The sequence below is a fragment of the Xiphias gladius genome, chromosome 19 (genome assembly GCF_016859285.1).
Source record: "Xiphias gladius isolate SHS-SW01 ecotype Sanya breed wild chromosome 19, ASM1685928v1, whole genome shotgun sequence".
Lineage (NCBI taxonomy): Eukaryota > Metazoa > Chordata > Actinopteri > Istiophoriformes > Xiphiidae > Xiphias > Xiphias gladius.
Genome location: NC_053418.1, coordinates 20754713 through 20771816, shown reverse-complemented (window position 1 = coordinate 20771816; position 17104 = coordinate 20754713). Strand labels below are relative to the sequence as shown.

At 40.4% G+C, this 17104-nt stretch overlaps 2 protein-coding genes across 4 annotated transcripts; one reads left to right on the top strand and one right to left on the bottom strand.

Moving 5' to 3' along the window:
• Positions 1-1003: 1003 nt before the first annotated feature.
• On the top strand, positions 1004-8231 carry LOC120805334 (retinal dehydrogenase 1-like). Of its 2 annotated transcripts, XM_040155489.1 has the most exons (14): positions 1004-1230; positions 2108-2280; positions 3263-3367; positions 3761-3901; positions 4050-4179; positions 4414-4475; positions 5006-5134; positions 5335-5448; positions 5612-5714; positions 6150-6334; positions 6457-6621; positions 6768-6925; positions 7110-7184; positions 7398-8231. In XM_040155489.1, the coding sequence occupies exons 1-14, from the start codon at positions 1068-1070 to the stop codon at positions 7468-7470; spliced, it is 1776 nt and encodes a 591-aa protein (XP_040011423.1). In that variant the 5' UTR covers positions 1004-1067; the 3' UTR covers positions 7471-8231. The 2 variants fall into 2 exon arrangements, with proteins under 2 accessions (XP_040011423.1, XP_040011424.1); XM_040155490.1 differs by lacking the exons at positions 7110-7184; positions 7398-8231 and having other exon boundaries at positions 6912-6981.
• tmc2b (transmembrane channel-like 2b) lies at positions 7867-15982 on the bottom strand. 2 transcript variants are annotated; one of them, XM_040155486.1, is made up of 17 exons: positions 15909-15982; positions 15599-15689; positions 15395-15476; positions 15178-15284; positions 14970-15068; positions 14234-14376; positions 13979-14126; positions 13295-13489; positions 12971-13150; positions 11812-11970; positions 11467-11595; positions 10875-10942; positions 10268-10507; positions 9683-9808; positions 8991-9069; positions 8749-8878; positions 7867-8647 (listed from the first exon to the last, which is right to left on the bottom strand). In XM_040155486.1, exons 1-17 carry the CDS (start codon positions 15956-15958, stop codon positions 8430-8432), a joined length of 2244 nt encoding a protein of 747 aa, XP_040011420.1. In that variant the 5' UTR covers positions 15959-15982; the 3' UTR covers positions 7867-8429. The 2 variants fall into 2 exon arrangements, with proteins under 2 accessions (XP_040011420.1, XP_040011422.1); XM_040155488.1 differs by lacking the exons at positions 15178-15284; positions 15909-15982 and having other exon boundaries at positions 15599-15633.
• Positions 15983-17104: the final 1122 nt, after the last annotated feature.

Here is a 17104-nt window from a genome sequence, read left to right as displayed (position 1 = left end):
GTTGATCAAAAATATAAACCAGTTTTAATTCCTCACTCAGGCACACAACCTTTGCACAAAACTGCTGAGATGGACTTTGCCTTCATACAGCTGTGGGTCAATTGTATGACAAAATAAAGCTATACACATTAGTATGGGAAGGTGGTTTCCACTGTGTTTTGCAACACTCCCTAAATGCAGTTCAGCTGATCTTTTCAACAAGGATTAGATACAGAGGTTGTGTTGTCCCAGGGGATATTTCTCAAAGGGATGTGTGTCTTTCTAGATGAAAATAGGCGCATCAGACCAAGTTATGTGATCACATTGTTCGTGGGAGACAGTGAAGCAGCAGGGGGCCCTTTATGAAAGCAAGCATCTTCCCAATTATGTTTGCTGCCTTGTGGATGGGCCTACCCAGGCGCTCCGGTTGCCTTGGTTTGTACGTAAAAAGTTCATGTTTTTAAAAGTGTATAGACTTTGATATTTATGGGGGAAAAGGCAGAATTTTACTGTTGCAGTTTGATGGTGCTAATTTTAACTACATTAAATAGTGATTAATGTACTTAAGATTGTACCATAGTTTGCAAGATGATATGATAAATCTTAATCAGCAAAGTAACCAGTAAGTCTAGCTGCCAGATAAACAGTGCAGTAAAAGTACAACATTTCTTTCTGAAATGTAGTGGAATATTGGTATAAAGTGGCATTTCCTGTAAATACTCATGTAAAAGTACATCAAAACTGTACTTTAAACTGGGCCTACTGGTAGGTTACATTCCACCACTGCTCCCCAGTAAAAATGAGCTGAAAGAGGAAGGCTACATTTCCTGACTCCTGACTGCTTATTAGGACATTAAATGTACACTACATATTTAAATAATAAATATTTTCTCATGCAAATATTTAAAAACTTCACCGTACCGTACGCCCTACGGCGTTTCACAGTCAGATCAACTGAGCGGTGCGCGCGCCTGCCTCGCGGGGCACGTGGGGTAAACGGGGACTGGTTACGTCTGAACGGGGATTAGCGCGTGCAGGGGGGGGGACCCTTAGAGGACCAAGGAGGACTCCCGGTGCTCCGGCACGTTATGCTGCCGTTTTCTGTTTCCTGGCGCAGACAGCCGCAGGTTTATATAAAGCTGCACGGCGCGTCTACGGTCCGCTGGCGGCGAGAGGCAGCGGAGAGCAACATGCCGGTGACCGGAGTGGGAGTCCACCAGACTGGAGGCACCTCATCAGCATCACCCACAGGTAACAAAACTTTTTTTTAGACTTCTTTTTATGTTTTATAGTGAAAGACTGTAATTCCTCTCAGGGTAAATACAAATCCAATCCAACTAGTTCACCTTTGATAATTAATGTTAAAGCTAATAATTCCTTTTCCTCCCAATGCGACCTGCTGAGTATTTTCTCAATTAACGGATTAACTGGTTTGTCTACATAATGTCAGAAAACCGTGAACAATGCTCGTCGTTACAAGCTTAAAGTTACATATGCAAAGTGCTTGTTTTGTCCAAGTCCAAGAGCAAAGATATTCAATATAATCAATATAAAACAGAGATAAAACAGAGAAACATAGAAACCTTTAGTACGTACTAAAGAGCAATATATTAATCTTTGCTATTTATTTGTGTGTGTGCAGAGATTAAATGTAGCTGTTGGTATCTGTGTATGTAAAATGGAATCTTCTTAATCACCCCTTCATTGTTTCTTACAAATGAGCCAGTACAATGCTTGGAGTTTTTTGGCAAATCTGTAAGAAGCACACCTCTGGTAGTATTGTGCTCCGGCCTGCATCTTGCTGCTCTCTGATCCCCTCTGACCAAATGAGGTCAGTCCAATCCACCGCTCAGAGCCAGCCCGACTTCTCGGTGCCATTCGTAACCCTCGACCCGATGGTGTTACCCTGCTTACAATGCCAGAACCTCATTTGGCACAGTTTTTGTTACTCCACTGGGTTGGGATGGCATCTCATGCACAGGGTTATGACAAACCACGAAAGGAAGTATTCTCACTCAGTGATCCAGATATTAACTTTCACAATCAAGAGGTCACACACACATGCAGTACAGTATATGCACAAAGAAATGCTTGGGTGGACACTGGCTTCCATTTGTGTCTTTTTTAGATGGAAAACACGCAAACATGGACTCCCAGTCTGACAACGGCAACCAGCAGCAGTCTGGGAATGGGTGCGACCACCGGGGTCCAAACCAAAACCACGCATCACAGCATGTAGAAAGACCTGAGACGCAGGCCCTGCCCATGCCAGTCCAAGATCCCCCAATTCAATACACTAAGGTGAGCTGTACCCAGCAGTCAAGAGTCAAAGCAATCAAGGCTGAACCAAATGTGAGGAATGATCCAAGCTCCAGTTTGGTTCAGGTTTCTTTGTCCCTGGAGGGCAATTCAGCTCATAACAAAAATGCATGGAGTACACAGAGATCCATATAGTTTCCCAATAAGAAACTAAGGATTTAAGGGTTTCATTAGAACAAGTAAATCAACCTCTTTTGGCATATGTTGGGTTTGGCTTTCTCAGTCATTAGCATGGTACCTAGCATGGGATCCTTGTAGGTGTCTTACATTAGGAAGCCAAGTTTTGATAACAATTCTGTTTGTTTTTTTGTAGGGTTTTTTTTTTGTTAAAAACTGAGGTGTTTTATGGGTTGGATATTTACCTTTTATCCTTATCCTAACATTAATCATGTATCCCGGTGGGCATTTTCTAACTGGGTTGCTTTCTTAGGCAGATTGAGTCTCATCATCTGGTCTGTAGTTGGGGGAATCAACCTCTTGATAATTGGTTCAGTTGCCCTTTAAAACGGCATTGTGTCCCAGAGATGTAGTCATTTAGTATTCATAGTTTGTGTCCAAAATGAAAATGAAAACTATGCTGTGTCTGCTTGTAATTAGAGGAGAATGGAAATGTGGATTCAACAAGATGAAACACGATGAACATGGGAAAATATTTACAGGTCCTTTATCAGTTAGGGTACTGATGAAGGCAATTACCTAAAAATAGTCTCCCTGCTTTACAGCATGCAGATGCACCTCATAAAAATACCAGAGCAGGCAAAATGACTCCCACTAAATCCAGGGAGCCTGTTATTAATTTCATCAGGCTGAGCGGAGCTGATACGCTTCACCATATGTTTAGGACTGTCTTTGATCTGCTTTGAGACAAAAAGTGGAGGAGATAAAACTCAAAGAAAAAAACGGACTTGAAGAATCTGTTTCTGTGTGTGTGTTATTGCTTTCTAATTCTCCTCTGGCATCTCAGTTGTTCATCAATAACGAGTGGCATGAGTCATGCAGCGGGAGAAAGATTCCTGTGTATAATCCCGCCACAGGAGAGCTGCTGTGTGAAGTGGAGGAGGCTGATGCGGTGAGTATATTATACATCACCAGTAACTTAGAAGTGCTTTTCACCTCTGTACTAGCAAGAATTTGACAAAATGAAGGTGGTGGAGTACGTTCATTGTACCATGTTATGCTTTTTATACAGATGTTTCTGAGTCTCTAGAGTTCTGCAGAGCAAGAGGGATCCCTACCCTGTTGCTCTTCCTGAGGTTTCTTCCATTTTTTTCCCAGTTAAAAGGTTGTTTTTTTTCGGGGGAGTTTTTCCTTATCTGAATCCCGGGTCTAAGAATAGAGGGTGTCGTATGCTGTATAGATTGTAAAACCCCTTTGAGGCAAATTAGCGATTTGTGATATTGGGCTACAAAACTGAAATTGACTTGAGTTTTGTGACCACTTCGTCAAATTGAACCTCTTGTAGGAAGATGTGGACAAGGCGGTGAGGAGTGCTCGAGCCACCTTCCAGATGGGGTCACCATGGCGATGCATGGACGCCTCAGACCGAGGTCATCTACTTAATAGACTTGCTGACTTAGTGGAGAGAGACCGGCTACTACTGGCAGTGAGGAACATACACAATACATCATCAGTTTAAATATTACTCCCCAAAATTTAGTTTTGTGAAAGAGTGAAAGATCAACTGGATTAATACAATGAAGTAATATCACTTGTACACTAATTTCAAGGTTTTTTTTTGTTGTTATTTCTAGACCCTAGAGTCTCTCGACTCTGGCAAAGTCTTTCTCATAGCATATTTTGTAGATCTGATGGCCACGATCAAAACCTTGAGATATTATGGTGGCTGGGCAGACAAGATTCATGGCAAAACCATCCCCATAGGTGAGTTGCCATCTTTTCAGCACTCTGATTCCTCGTAACCTTAAATTATAGATTAAGTTTATATACAGAGATACTGCCATGTTTGACAATTATGTTTTGACATAAAAAAAAGCCACAGTGGGTTCAAAGTGATCATGAATGAGCACTATATATGTGTGTGTGTGTGTGTGTGTGTGTGTGTGTGTATATATATATATATATATATTTGTATATATATATTTGGGGTTTTTTTAGATGGAGAGTACTTTACTTACACACGACATGAGCCCATTGGAGTATGTGGCCAGATCATTCCTGTGAGTAGAAAAATAATTCTGCCCAAACACTAGAGAGACATACACAACACTTGCAAAGTGCAAAGCAAATGTTTAGCTAATTCATCAGTTTCTACAGGGACTGCAGAAACTGTAATAAGACTCTAGTCAAGACTGTAGTTAATGTAAGCATAGCATTAAAATAGTTACATTCCTGTTCAGAATATTTGTTGTTTTAGGCCAAACATTAAAGTATAATTTCATCAACTTTCATGCATTTGTGATTTAAAAAATTGGTCACAGAGTTGTGTGAGAACATCAAATCTGCAGCCAACAATGAGAGTAAGCACTGACAAGAATGTATTCTGTACATGTTTCAATTTAACAACAAAGGATACCAAGAAATCTGGCAAAATGTTTGAACCTCTTTTACCTGAAATCAATATAACTGATGACTGAGTCTGGCTGTGTCACATCCTCATGGATTTTAATACTTATTAAATATGAATTATACTCACCAAAGACTTTTACAAGGTCATTGACAAGACATTTTTACACATGTTGGCCAACAGTGGAACTTCCCGTTGATGATGTTTGCATGGAAGATTGCTCCTGCTCTGTGCTGTGGAAACACTGTAGTCATCAAACCGGCAGAACAGACCCCATTATCAGCCCTGCACATGGCTGCACTCATAAAAGAGGTACTTGGATTATCACCGTTTGCCCCAAACTATAAGAGTAAAGAACATGTGAACAAAAGCCATAAACTTGCATTCAGATATTGTCAAGACCTACATAGCTGTTACACATAGAGAGACTGCTCTAAGATTATGTCTCAGTTAAAGATGAGCATGTGTAGTGGCTGTTCACAAACTCTCTCCATCCATTTCTCTGGGTTCAGGCCGGGTTTCCTCCAGGTGTGGTGAACGTAGTGCCAGGTTATGGTCAGACAGCAGGCTGTGCCATTTCCCACCACATGGAAATAGACAAAGTAGCCTTCACTGGATCTACTGCTGTTAGTATCTACTCAAATGAATAGCAAATCCTCTCTCTTTTCCTCTCTTCTCTTCTCTTCTCTTCTCTTCTCTTCTAGTGTTTTAGTGTCCTTTGTTCCTATTTGTGTTACTACTTTCACTGTAATGTTACTGTGTCTTACACTGCTGGAATTTGGTTGCCAGGTTGGGAAACTCATCCAGAAGGCTGCCGGTGACAGCAATCTGAAAAGAGTTACACTAGAGCTCGGCGGCAAAAATCCAAATATTGTCTTTGCAGACTGTGACTGTGAGTTGGGTTTTTTTTTTTTACAGTTACTGGATTACTCTATAGTTGCTTTTTGAATGTAGTGTTCTTTTTGTACCATCAGTATGTGTTACAGCGTATGTATACTGAATATCGTTGAAGGGACTGCATTATTCTGTGCACTGTTGATGAGAGCAAAATGCTTTAAATTATTCAATTTGCAAGTAAAAATGTGAACAATCAATGTACATCAAATACACAGCATGAAGTTCCAGGTTATCAGAAAGTGGAGCAACCCCCACAGTGCAAGCAACTCAAAATTACATCCTGTCCTGGTCAAAACCTTAAAACTGTTTTAAATGTCAGTGATAGCAAATGAATCTCAAACAAGGATGATGCTGTATAGCCCTTCTTTCTTCCTGTCAACAGTCTAGCTGCAGCATTTTAGACTTATATGTGAACATGTCTGTCTTGTAGTAGAGTACGCAGTGGAGCAGGCCCACAGTGGTCTGTTTTTTAACCAGGGCCAGTGTTGTCTGGCTGGATCCAGGGTGTTTGTGGAGGAACCAATCTATGAGGAGTTTGTTCGTCGCAGCGTAGAGAGAGCCAGATCCAAAGTCCTGGGAAACCCACTGCTGCCAGGGGTGGATCAGGGACCACAGGTATACAGGAACCCTATTTGTTTGAGAATTGATATTGCCTGACAGGTCAGGAAGTAAAATTACCCAAACTACTTAGACACAGAGAAAATAATTTGAGCTGCTGGTTGCTGTTTTTTCTGTAGATCAACCAGAAGCAGTTTGATAGGATTATGGAGCTGATAGAGAGTGGGAAGAGGGAGGGAGCCACGCTGGAATGTGGGGGGTCCGCATGGAGTCAACAGGGACTTTTCATCCAACCCACTGTCTTCTCAAATGTCACAGATGATATGCGCATCGCCAAAGAGGAGGTACTCTATTCTCAAACCCATCTGCACATACACAACCATGTGTCAAACACAGATATTTGTATCTTCATTTCAACACAGTGAATTTTCTCCTCATATAACATTGTCATCCTTGCCGCCACATTTCTCTCCTGTACTCACTCTCTCAGATTTTTGGTCCAGTGCAGCAGATCATGTGTTTCCGCAGCATCCGTGAAGTCATCCAGAGAGCCAACGACACACACTATGGCCTGGCAGCAGGAGTGTTTACTAACGACATTGACAAAGCCCTAACAGTCTCCTCTGCTCTGCAGGCTGGCATGGTCTGGTACAGATCAAATCCTCTACAGTTTATCTTTGGTTAATCTGGAGAATCTGCGCAGCAAAACATCACAGAAGCCTTCCTTAAAGTTATATCAGACTTTGAAATTTTAGATATTATATCAATACATAGTAACGTATGCCTTTGATTGTTATGTAATGAGGTGAACTAATGTTGCTTTTTTTTCTAGGGTGAACTGCTACAATGCCATGAGTGCTCAGTGTCCGTTTGGTGGCTTCAAGATGTCTGGCAATGGGAGGGAGCTGTGAGTGATACCATTGTATAAGCTCTCAGGCAATAGTCCTTTATAATGATGTATTTATGTCCATGTAAGTCGGTACTTTGGTACATGTAATTTTGCAACTTGACTGGTAAATGTTGGTCATGTAATTTGAGGAAACATTATCACAAGTCAATGTAGCACCTTTTCCTTGCATAATTAGTGATGTTTTTTTTTTTGTTTTTTTTTTAATTCTAGGGGAGAATATGCTCTTCAGGAGTACACGGAGGTCAAGGCAGTCACCATCAAAATCTCACAGAAGAACTCTTAACAACGTTATATCAGAGGACTGACTTTTTCCTGTCTTTTAAATGATCCGCCACCCTATGGCTTCAGATCTTCCACAGACATTTTGCAATAATCATATGATGGGGATGTTTTGAAGGTGTCATTCGATTCTGTGTCACTTCATGAACATTTATTCCTCTCATTTCTGCTGAGATATTCCCTATTTTTTCAATATCTTTTCAGTGCTATGTCTCTTTTGCTTGATGTTACAGTGGCAATGCTGACTTTCATCTATCAATGTTCCTCCAGCATACTATCTCAGATGTTTTACTTTAACAGTTTAGTGTACAGTAGCCTATGTTCTCTATAGCAGTGTCTCTTTTGTGTTTGTGTTTGTGTTAGTTTAGAGAGTCTGTTTTTGTTCAGAGTTAACAATTTAAATAGCACTTTGCTCAAAAAGAATTATTTTAATTGGTGCCGTACAAAAAATAGACAAAAGAAATTTCACAAACTATTTACATGGATTTCAAAATGAAATCGAAATTGTTGACCCATATTGATAATCAGTAAACGTTACACTGATTTCAGTGCAGTTACCATGATCATGCCCACTTCTTGTTTTATATCTGTATTACAACAGGGTACTGTGCCATGGTTTTTGTTGACATTTTGCTTCAGTAGTATAGCAATTCAGATAAAAGAGTAATTTCTATGTCTTTACTTTACACTGCAGTAATTATAGACTTTTTCGGTGGTTACTTATAGTTAATGCATGTTTAAAATGCCAGCTATAATGCTTTTCAGTCATGCAGTAAAATAACAATAAATTTGTGAAAAATTATTATCATCTATGCCAATTAATTTCTAAAAGGTCTATAATTATTCCAGTGGCACACCCAACCTCCACATATGACAATGACTGCAGCAGTCATGCTAACAGACAAATGCTGTTTGTGGTTAGTTGTAGGTATCATCTTGGTTTTGGTCCATGAACCAAGTCTCTTATTGCCTCGGAGGCCCGCCCCGACCTCTTCCTCTGCCCGGCCCAGGTTGAGGCCCCCTGGAATTTCCAGGAGGCCCCCCTCTCGGCCCTGGGGCACGGGTCACTGGCCCTCTGGGGTTTGGGGCAGCCAGTGACACATCCTTTTGCAGATTAACCCCTTTCCCTGCTGCACCTGGTTTAGTTTTGGGAGACTTGCTGCCCTTCTCAATTACGACATCTGAGAAGACAGATGGAGAGCAAAAGGAGTTGTGAGGACAGTCAGGTGCAAATTGGCTAGAAGCATGTGCAATAAAGGAATATTAGGGTGTGTGAGTGTACCAGGTGGGGGTGGCTCTTCCTCGGTGGGAGGCGGTATTAGAGACTTGTTTGGCAGCAAGTCCTCCAAGTCTTTCATCACCTGATTAGTGCTGTCCTTGTTGTTTCTACGGTTCTTCTCCTCATCTCGAGCCTAAAGTGTCCACCAACAAACCAGACAGTCATTTGTTTGATTGAATCTTGAAAAAAGGGGCATTTGAAAAAGGAGTGAAACAAGGATAAGAAAACAGAACGCTCATACTGACCATTTGCATCTTCCTTTTAAGGTCCAGGTTTGCTTGTTGGTATCCTTTTGACACTGCATTCAGGTAGTAGATGGCCAACCTGTTATATAGCATTAGAAGTCTTAGGTGAAAGCCATGGTAAACGGTACAACAGCTTAGACCACAGGACAGTTGGCAAGTTTTACGACTTTAATTCCTACAATTACACACATTAATTTTGGCATTTTTAGACCAAATTGGTTTACATTTGACAATTTTAGGCTGAAAAATAAAATAGTGTGTAGGATTTGAAAATGTCTGACTTTGGTGCCGCCTGTGGTAGTAAGAAAAAAGACACAGTGCGATTACCACTCTAGCAATTTTCCTTGGGACAGGCATGTTTTCCTACAGACAAAATTTATGCCATCAGAATAAATTCAAAATGCTATAATCACATGAAAAATCTACACACACAATGTTTGTGTAGGCTTCAGTCAATTTACATAGAAAATACTCAAAATGTGAAAAAATCTAGCCAGACAACTGTACAGATTTTCTTGTGCAGTCAAATTTTCAGAGACATTTTGAAAGCTGAAATTCAAAACAGACTTTTTTAATGTTATTCAGTGGTCATTTAATTTCCTTTCCTCTCCAGTACATGCAATGGCATTTCACCTCTTAATTAGTTGGGGTTTTTTTTCGCAGATACAAAACAGTATTTAAATGCTACGTACACCATGAGGAGGACAGCAGGCATGATGAGTCCAGGGTTGGTGGCATACGTAAAAATATTTCCTATGAAGGATGGTAGATCCTGTTCTATAGTCTCCATGACCACATCATACATCTTCTCTTGACCACTGGCGGAAAGACATGGATCAAATACAGTACACTGTTTATTTGTATCTAATCTTTGGATAAAAAATGTCCACCAAACCACATATGCAAGACAGTTTTAGTATGTTTAAGCATAAATGTGCTTTAATGACCTGCATAGGCACAGCAGATGAAAACTAGCTCTATGCTAACTCTAAGCTAACTCAAGTACATTTCGTTTATGTTTATTATTGTACATGGTTCCTTACCAATAAAGTACTGTAAATGGCAAAAATTCAGAAGCCTAAAATACTTAAAACAACCAGTACATTTGGATAAATTGACTTAAGAGGTTTTAAAATGTTTCAGGTAGATAGTTATTTAACTGACTTAAGTTCTTTTAAAAAACAGAAGAACTCACCGCGAACTATCATTGTAATCTAACCCTGTGATATTATTTCATATTTCACTATCATGTAGTCTACCATTTCAGTCCTGCTGACCTGAATGGCCCACAGTCGAAGGAAGGGGGCAAGGTCATGATAGTGTAGACGACTGGAAGCAGGCTGAGGAACAGCACCAGCAGCAGCAGGCCCATGTAGAAGTTGTTTGACCGCGAGGCCTTGAAAACTCGCTCATGAGGAACGTTACAGGCCATCACTGCCCAGCACTGGTAGTACATCGAGCACAGGAGACGCAAAACGTTCAGACCCACCAGACCTGGTGCATAAAATGCCCCCATCCTGAGGAAAACAAGTTACCGACATTATTTCAAAAATAATGTTTTATCAGCCAATGTTGAGCTTTAGATAAACCTACTGATTCCTCTAATAAGTGGTTTCATGTAATTAATTTGAGTTACTTTTGCAACAGTTTGGCTGCAATATCAACAGGCATGCAAAATAACACATTTAATATGAAGAGGCAGGCACTCCACACTCACTATTTTGTTAATTATACGCACAGTGGAGACAGACAATGACAACAATAAACGTGCTGTTTTTCATGAGAGGGAAGCTCATTAGTCAACAATTAGTCCCATTACAGATTCCCTGGTTATATAGAAAAGGCAGAAAATAAAATCAACCATGCAGATGTAGAGTAATTCACCATATCATTCCTTGATTGAAGACAAGCCCCAGCACATTTCCACTGATGTCAAACTCTCCATATGAAGGCTGGTATAAACACAACAAGATTAGCATGTTCACCTGAATTAACAAAAACCAGGGTCGATGCACTTTGCCCCTCTCTCTCTGTCTATGTTTCTCTCTCTGTGTAATTAAGTTCTCACTGCAGTCTCCTCTTTCACTCAATGGTAGGGATCACCTGTCTTGCCAGATGTCATTGTATGGTATCAGGTTGACTTGAATCCAATATGAACTGTACTGTAATCACACATTGTTCAGTTATAGCTGAATGACATGGTAGCTATACAATGATAATAAAAACACTAATTAAACTGATAAACCCACTTGAAATTGACATTCAGCCGAATTAACTGCAGATACAAGAAGCACAAATGTCGCGCTTAGTTTTATATAAAGCATGGTTTAATGCACAGGACATCGAAATGATGTAATGATTTGTTGGATAGGTAAAAAGAAAATATTAATTTTTTATTTAATTCAACCGAACAAACAAACACAACTAATGTACACGGAGACACTGTGACCCACTGACACACACTGCGAGTACTCACAAATCCAGCCTCCAGGTCCCAGCACCAGCAGTAGTTGAGGAAGCGAACAATGAGAGCTCGCACAAAGTCACCAATCAGGATCGTCAAATAGGTCACTTGCATGTCTGACACGATAAGCTTCACAAATTCCTACACAGAAAATGAAACCGGCGAGGAAAGAATCAAAAGAAATAAGAACAAATATAAACCCACCGATGAAATCAGGCATTTGGTCTCCTCTGTTTGATTAAGTGGGGTGAGGAGGGTAAAGTAGAGGAATTATGTTGCAAAAGGAGTAGAAGGTTACTCTGCGCCCCCCAATTTCTCATTCAACATTGGACAACAGTATATAATGCCAATACTGACTATTCCCACTCCAGTCTCCCAGCAGGGTCCTCTGACTATGTCGGCTGGGTTCACAGCTGGAGGAGGCACGTCTGTTGTGTTGAAGTGAGAGCTGTAGTTGGCATAGTACTGATCCAAAGACCATTCAGTAGCATTCTTGATTGACTTCTCCCTCTCCAACTAAAGAATAAAAAAATACATCAAAGAATAGTCGAGGCAAAGTACGTCAAACCTTATTTATGTGGCACAATTTGCACACATGGAAATACACAGTTTGCAGCCTGGATTTAAAGGAATAGTTCTATTTCGGGAAGTACTATTCACTTTCTGGTTGAGAGTTGGATGACGATATTGATACCACTCTCATATTTGTCTGTTAAATATATAGCTACAGCCACCAGCAGCCAGTTAGCTTATTAGCTCAAACACTGGAAACAGCAGATTTTGTTACCTTTAGACAGAGCAGCACAAGCTGCTTCCTCTTGTTTCCTCTATTGGTGCTAAGCTAAACTAACCAGCAGCTGACTGGCTAGTCTTGAGAGAGGATGAAACAGCTTGTCTGTTATCTCAGTCCAAAGGTAACAAAATCCACCTACCAGCACCTCCAACGCTCACTTATTATCACCTTAATATACTGTTTAATCAGAACAAAAATGACAATTTGCCATTTTACGGATAGTTATGCACCAGAGTGTTTCTTGCTTATCGGGGGATCTTGTTACCTTCAGAGTGAGCCAGACTCACCCCTGTTTCTAGTTTTTGTGAGCTAAGCTTAGTTAACTCGCTGGTGACTGTAGCTTTATATCTAAGAGATGGATTTGGGAGTATTTTAAATCTTCATCTAATTTACCACCAGCAAGCGAATAAGCATATTTCCCAATATGTCAAACTTTTTTTTTTAATGTATGTAGATTAAGGCAATGTCTCAGGCCTTCTGAAAGTTGTAAGTGGAAGTGCTGTTTCAACATGTTAAGTTTAACTGAAGGTCAATACACTATTGTAAAAGCAATTAAGAAATGTAGCTCTTTTACTATAAAACTGTTAAGTAACTACAAGACTGAATTAAGCCAGAGCAAATGCAGCAAAAGTCTAGTGACTTTCCTGACATGAGACACTGTCCATTTACATGGGTAAAAATGAGCCCAAATATGTATTGGTACCTTACGGTTATATGTCATACCTTGGCAGTAACCTCATCAAACAGGGCAAAGAGGAAGGTGTAAAGGTTTCCCAGGAAGAGGGCAAAGATTCGACCAAGCTGCCACTTAAGGGCAATACGAGGGTGATAATCTTCCAACTCTGCAATGGTTTCAAACAGAGGAGGACACACCAGCCCCAGCAGAGACATCACAAACTCCACCTGATACATTGGACGAGAGGGGAGGGTTACTACTCGTTTTTCACTCTCATTTTCAATTCTCAGCTCTCTTGTGTTTTCTATAAAATAATATTTTGAAAACTCACTGCTTAAACAGAAAAGTTTTAATATTTAGTGTCAACCTGCCTCATTCTTTTCAAACCATGACAGATCTTCTTTCTTCATGTCAGCAAACTCCTGGGAACGTTTCACCACAAAGTAGATGAGGTATCCACTGCCTCCAAGGCAGCACAGGATCAGAAAGTTTGCAAGAACCCTGAGGAACCGTCGGAGATGGATGTTCTCGTTTTTCTGGTTCTCCTGTTCATCCACAATGGATTCCTGAATTAGGGAAAAAATAGATAAAAGTGGTAAAATAAATAAAGATGCATTAAACCCTCTTCAAGCCTTGTGTTTTATGTACCATGTTGCAGTTTTCATGTTTCAAAAATTTAAATTTCACTGCAAAGCCTGTAAGTAAAGTGAAATTAAAGGAAACATCCACCCGATTATGCTCTTATATTGGTGTCAACTGTACTTTATTATTCTCAAATGTTTAGTATTCCAGCATTTTATTTTTTTAGTGGGTTGAAAAATTAATTTTCAAATTTAAAAAAGAAAAACAAAACAATTGAGCCACAGCATCCTTAAAACATGTCTTGTGGCTGATGGTAAAAAAACTGGTATCCCAGCTTCCTCCACTGAAGATATTGCCTTTATGACTGTAAAACGGTGAGTCTAGGAGGAAACCCTTGCTCTCAGAAAACATTTAGTCATGTTCCAGTGTTCATCATCCAAACTAAAATATACACACACCATACACCTGCTAACCTTGAAGCTGGTGGTAATAGAGGCGTACTTATTGTCTGCGGTCTCAGGGTTTCCTATCAGGTAGTCCCAGCTAGTGAACATCTTCCAGCTGAAGGTGAACTCTCCCTCCTCCGCCCCGTCTCCACCTTCATTCGAGTTACGAGCCATCCTGAACAGAAAACCAGGTTGGAAAAAAGAGAAAAACAGCCATCAAACATCTCCATCTGCATACATGTACTGTACATCTGATTGCCTGCATTTGTGTGTCTTGCCTACGTTCTAATGACAACCATCAGGCTGTATCCAAATATGCCAACACCCACAAGCAGGTATGACAGAGGGAGTCTGAACTGCAGCAGTCCGATCGTTCGCTCGCTGTTGTAGTAACCATAGAACAAAAAGGAGTACTTGCAGTATCCCTGTTGGTGAGGTACACAAACAAATATCCAAACTTATGGACACATATCACAACTGCACAAGCAGGTGCAAAGCAACTTTCACACTTTTTTAATAAGACTAAGAAAAAGTTAAATATAGCAAATAAAATAGTAACATCTGGTTAAAATTTTGATAAAAGAAAACAGGACTAAGAGTCTACAGCCATGCTAACGGCTCTATGAGGCTGTACATGGGACATTTCTGTTGAGACATTTCCCTAAAAACCACATATCTGAACCCCCGCACTCAGGGAAAAGTCAGGGGATCACCAGAGTCATTTGGATTCATCTTCTGATCACCATGAATGTCTGTACAAAATTTCATGGCAATCCATTTAATGGTTGGTGACATATTCATTCTGGACCAAAAGCGTTGGACCAGTTGCCGTCTTCATAGCCATGCCAGTAGCATGGCTAAAATTACAAACATTAGCATTTAAAACACAGCTTATCTGTTGTAGCCATGTCTTCCAAAGATATAGACTTGTTTTAGCCGCTCATTTTGAATATAATCTGCCTATCTTCATAAATTGAGTCAGGTATGATAAACTGATAGATGAAGCTAAGATCCTCACACCAAAGTCAAAGAGCACAGAGAAGTCCATGGCTGTGGCCTGCTCATCTCGGGGCACGGTTTTCCTGGGAATGGAGCCATAGGGAAGACCCATAAGGACCTAAACACAGAGGAGACGCTTGTAGGTGAGAAAGGAGAGAGATTTGAAAACATGTATGTCTGATACCTCAGGTATCACCTGCTGACATGTATTATGAGAAAGGCTGTACCTCAGGCAGCACCACCAGGCCAAACATGAACCCAAAAAGGACCAGATTCAGACCATACATCCACCTCAGAAAAATAAAGTAGGATGCCACAGATGACCCAAAGTGACCTATGGTTTGGGAAACAGAGACCTTGACTTAGAAATGTAGTGACGGCTTATTAGAAACAGTAAGATCATAGCTCAGTGATTATTTTTCAGATAGTCATTGTGGTACCAACTTTCTACTTCCTTTATCTTCCTCTCCCAGGGTATACAGGCTGTTTTGAAGTTCTCAAAGTCACGTTTAAACTTGATCAGTTTCTGGGGGAAAAAGTTTAAAATGGTTATTTCAATAATATATAATATACTCCACATTATAAATGAATAAAGTTTGTATTGTTTCAGCTTTAAGTGTCAACAAAGCTGTAACATGAACAGATTACCTTCGTCAACATGACTTTGAATGCATACAGCTTCCTGCCTCTTCCTTTCCCAAGAGCTCCTTCAAACTTTTCAACAAACTCCTGGGCCTCCCTGTGTGACCAATCAGAGAAAGCACAGACGACCATGACCTACCTAACCAATGAATGAATTAGTTAGTGGTAACAGGATGTTAAAACAACAGGTGTGGGATGATACACTGATTGATGATACATTCCTACTTAGACTTGGGAAGCAGGAAGCTTCTCTCAGTCAGCCACAACAACATGGATTAAACAGTGTCAAACTCATGAAAAAAATAATGCAGTTTACCTATCGTTTTCCCTTCCCAGAGCCTTGCTTGTCTGTACATAGAGAAACATACCGTCCACCTCTCTCTCACTCTCACACACACACACAAATACACTAACCTACACAATTCCCAGCCTTGGCCCGGGCAAGCCTTCTCACACTGACGATGTCTGACAGGCTGAACTGCAGCCAGCCTTATGTGTGCTGCACTGTGTTTTCCTGAGATTTGAATGACAGCTGTCATCATGTTTCTATTCTGCATCTAAGAGAGGGGAGAATTCCCCCAACAGAATAAAATTTTGAATGTGAGTGAACAATTATTTTCCTGGATCTAATCACTTTGTGAGGTTTCAAGAGTCTAAAGACTTTGATTTCCTGTTGACTGTTTCTGTGCAGAATTAAGTCTGTCTATGAGAATGTGATTAATCGGGCAAACCCTGGCATGCTCCACCAAAAATGTCTTGTATGTTCGAGCATTAGATTAGAGCTAATGTCTTCCAGATTTGTAATATGACAAAACAGGGTCACAGGTAAACCTGATGTGACCCCGCTGTAAAGCATCTCTGTTTAAATAAATCGATTTTGTTTTTTCCAAAGTACTTTTTAATGTCTATACGTCACAGCACTGACAAAGAGAAGTATCAAACAGCCAAAGTGGCAATGAACAAGTTTTAATAATGCATGATCAACATCACATGTACATGACATGAGTGATGGTAGGCATCAAGGAAAGTGAAAAAAATAAATGAGTAACAAGCAAAATACCAAAATAAAACAAGCATAAAAAAACAAAATGCAGCAGCAGCAACAGCCAAAAACAGTCAGAGGATGTGAGTTCAAGTTGGCCACTGTTTTGGATTTTGTTTTTACTTGAGCAGTATGAGTCTCCTCTTCATGCGCCAGGGTTTGTTCCTCAATGTAGTGATCAGTTTCTTCTTCTCCTCTACCTGTTCCTTCAGGGCTTCGATCTCCCCCTCTGACAGTGATTCTTCATCAGACTCGGAGGAAGATGAGGAGCTGATAAAGGGAAAGAGCTGTCACATGCCGTGGCTTTGATAAGGGCGCTACAGGAGCCAAATCTAAACATCAGACGACAGCAGCAACACCAACATCTGAAAATCCAAAACCTCAACTCATCTGTATGTGAAGAACCATTTTACAAAGTAGAGGAAGGGCAGAAATTCAGTGAAGCTCAACTCTTCAAAATATACACATAT

What these genes read in the sequence shown, in the direction of transcription:
- LOC120805334 (XM_040155489.1), top strand. Translation starts at nt 1,068, where the DNA reads ATGCTGCCGTTTTCTGTTTCCTGGCGCAGACAGCCGCAGGTTTATATA. An exon ending in TGGCTGCACTCATAAAAGAG is followed by an intron (nt 5,135 to 5,334) that starts GTACTTGGATTA and finishes CTCTGGGTTCAG; the next exon opens with GCCGGGTTTCCTCCAGGTGT. An exon ending in TCTGGCAATGGGAGGGAGCT is followed by an intron (nt 7,185 to 7,397) that starts GTGAGTGATACC and finishes TTTTAATTCTAG; the next exon opens with GGGAGAATATGCTCTTCAGG.
- tmc2b (XM_040155486.1), bottom strand. Translation starts at nt 15,958, where the DNA reads ATGTTTCTCTATGTACAGACAAGCAAGGCTCTGGGAAGGGAAAACGAT. An exon ending in CCTGCTGTCCTCCTCATGGT is followed by an intron (nt 9,070 to 9,682) that starts GTACGTAGCATT and finishes GCTATATAACAG; the next exon opens with GTTGGCCATCTACTACCTGA. An exon ending in TTAAAAGGAAGATGCAAATG is followed by an intron (nt 8,879 to 8,990) that starts GTCAGTATGAGC and finishes TGGACACTTTAG; the next exon opens with GCTCGAGATGAGGAGAAGAA.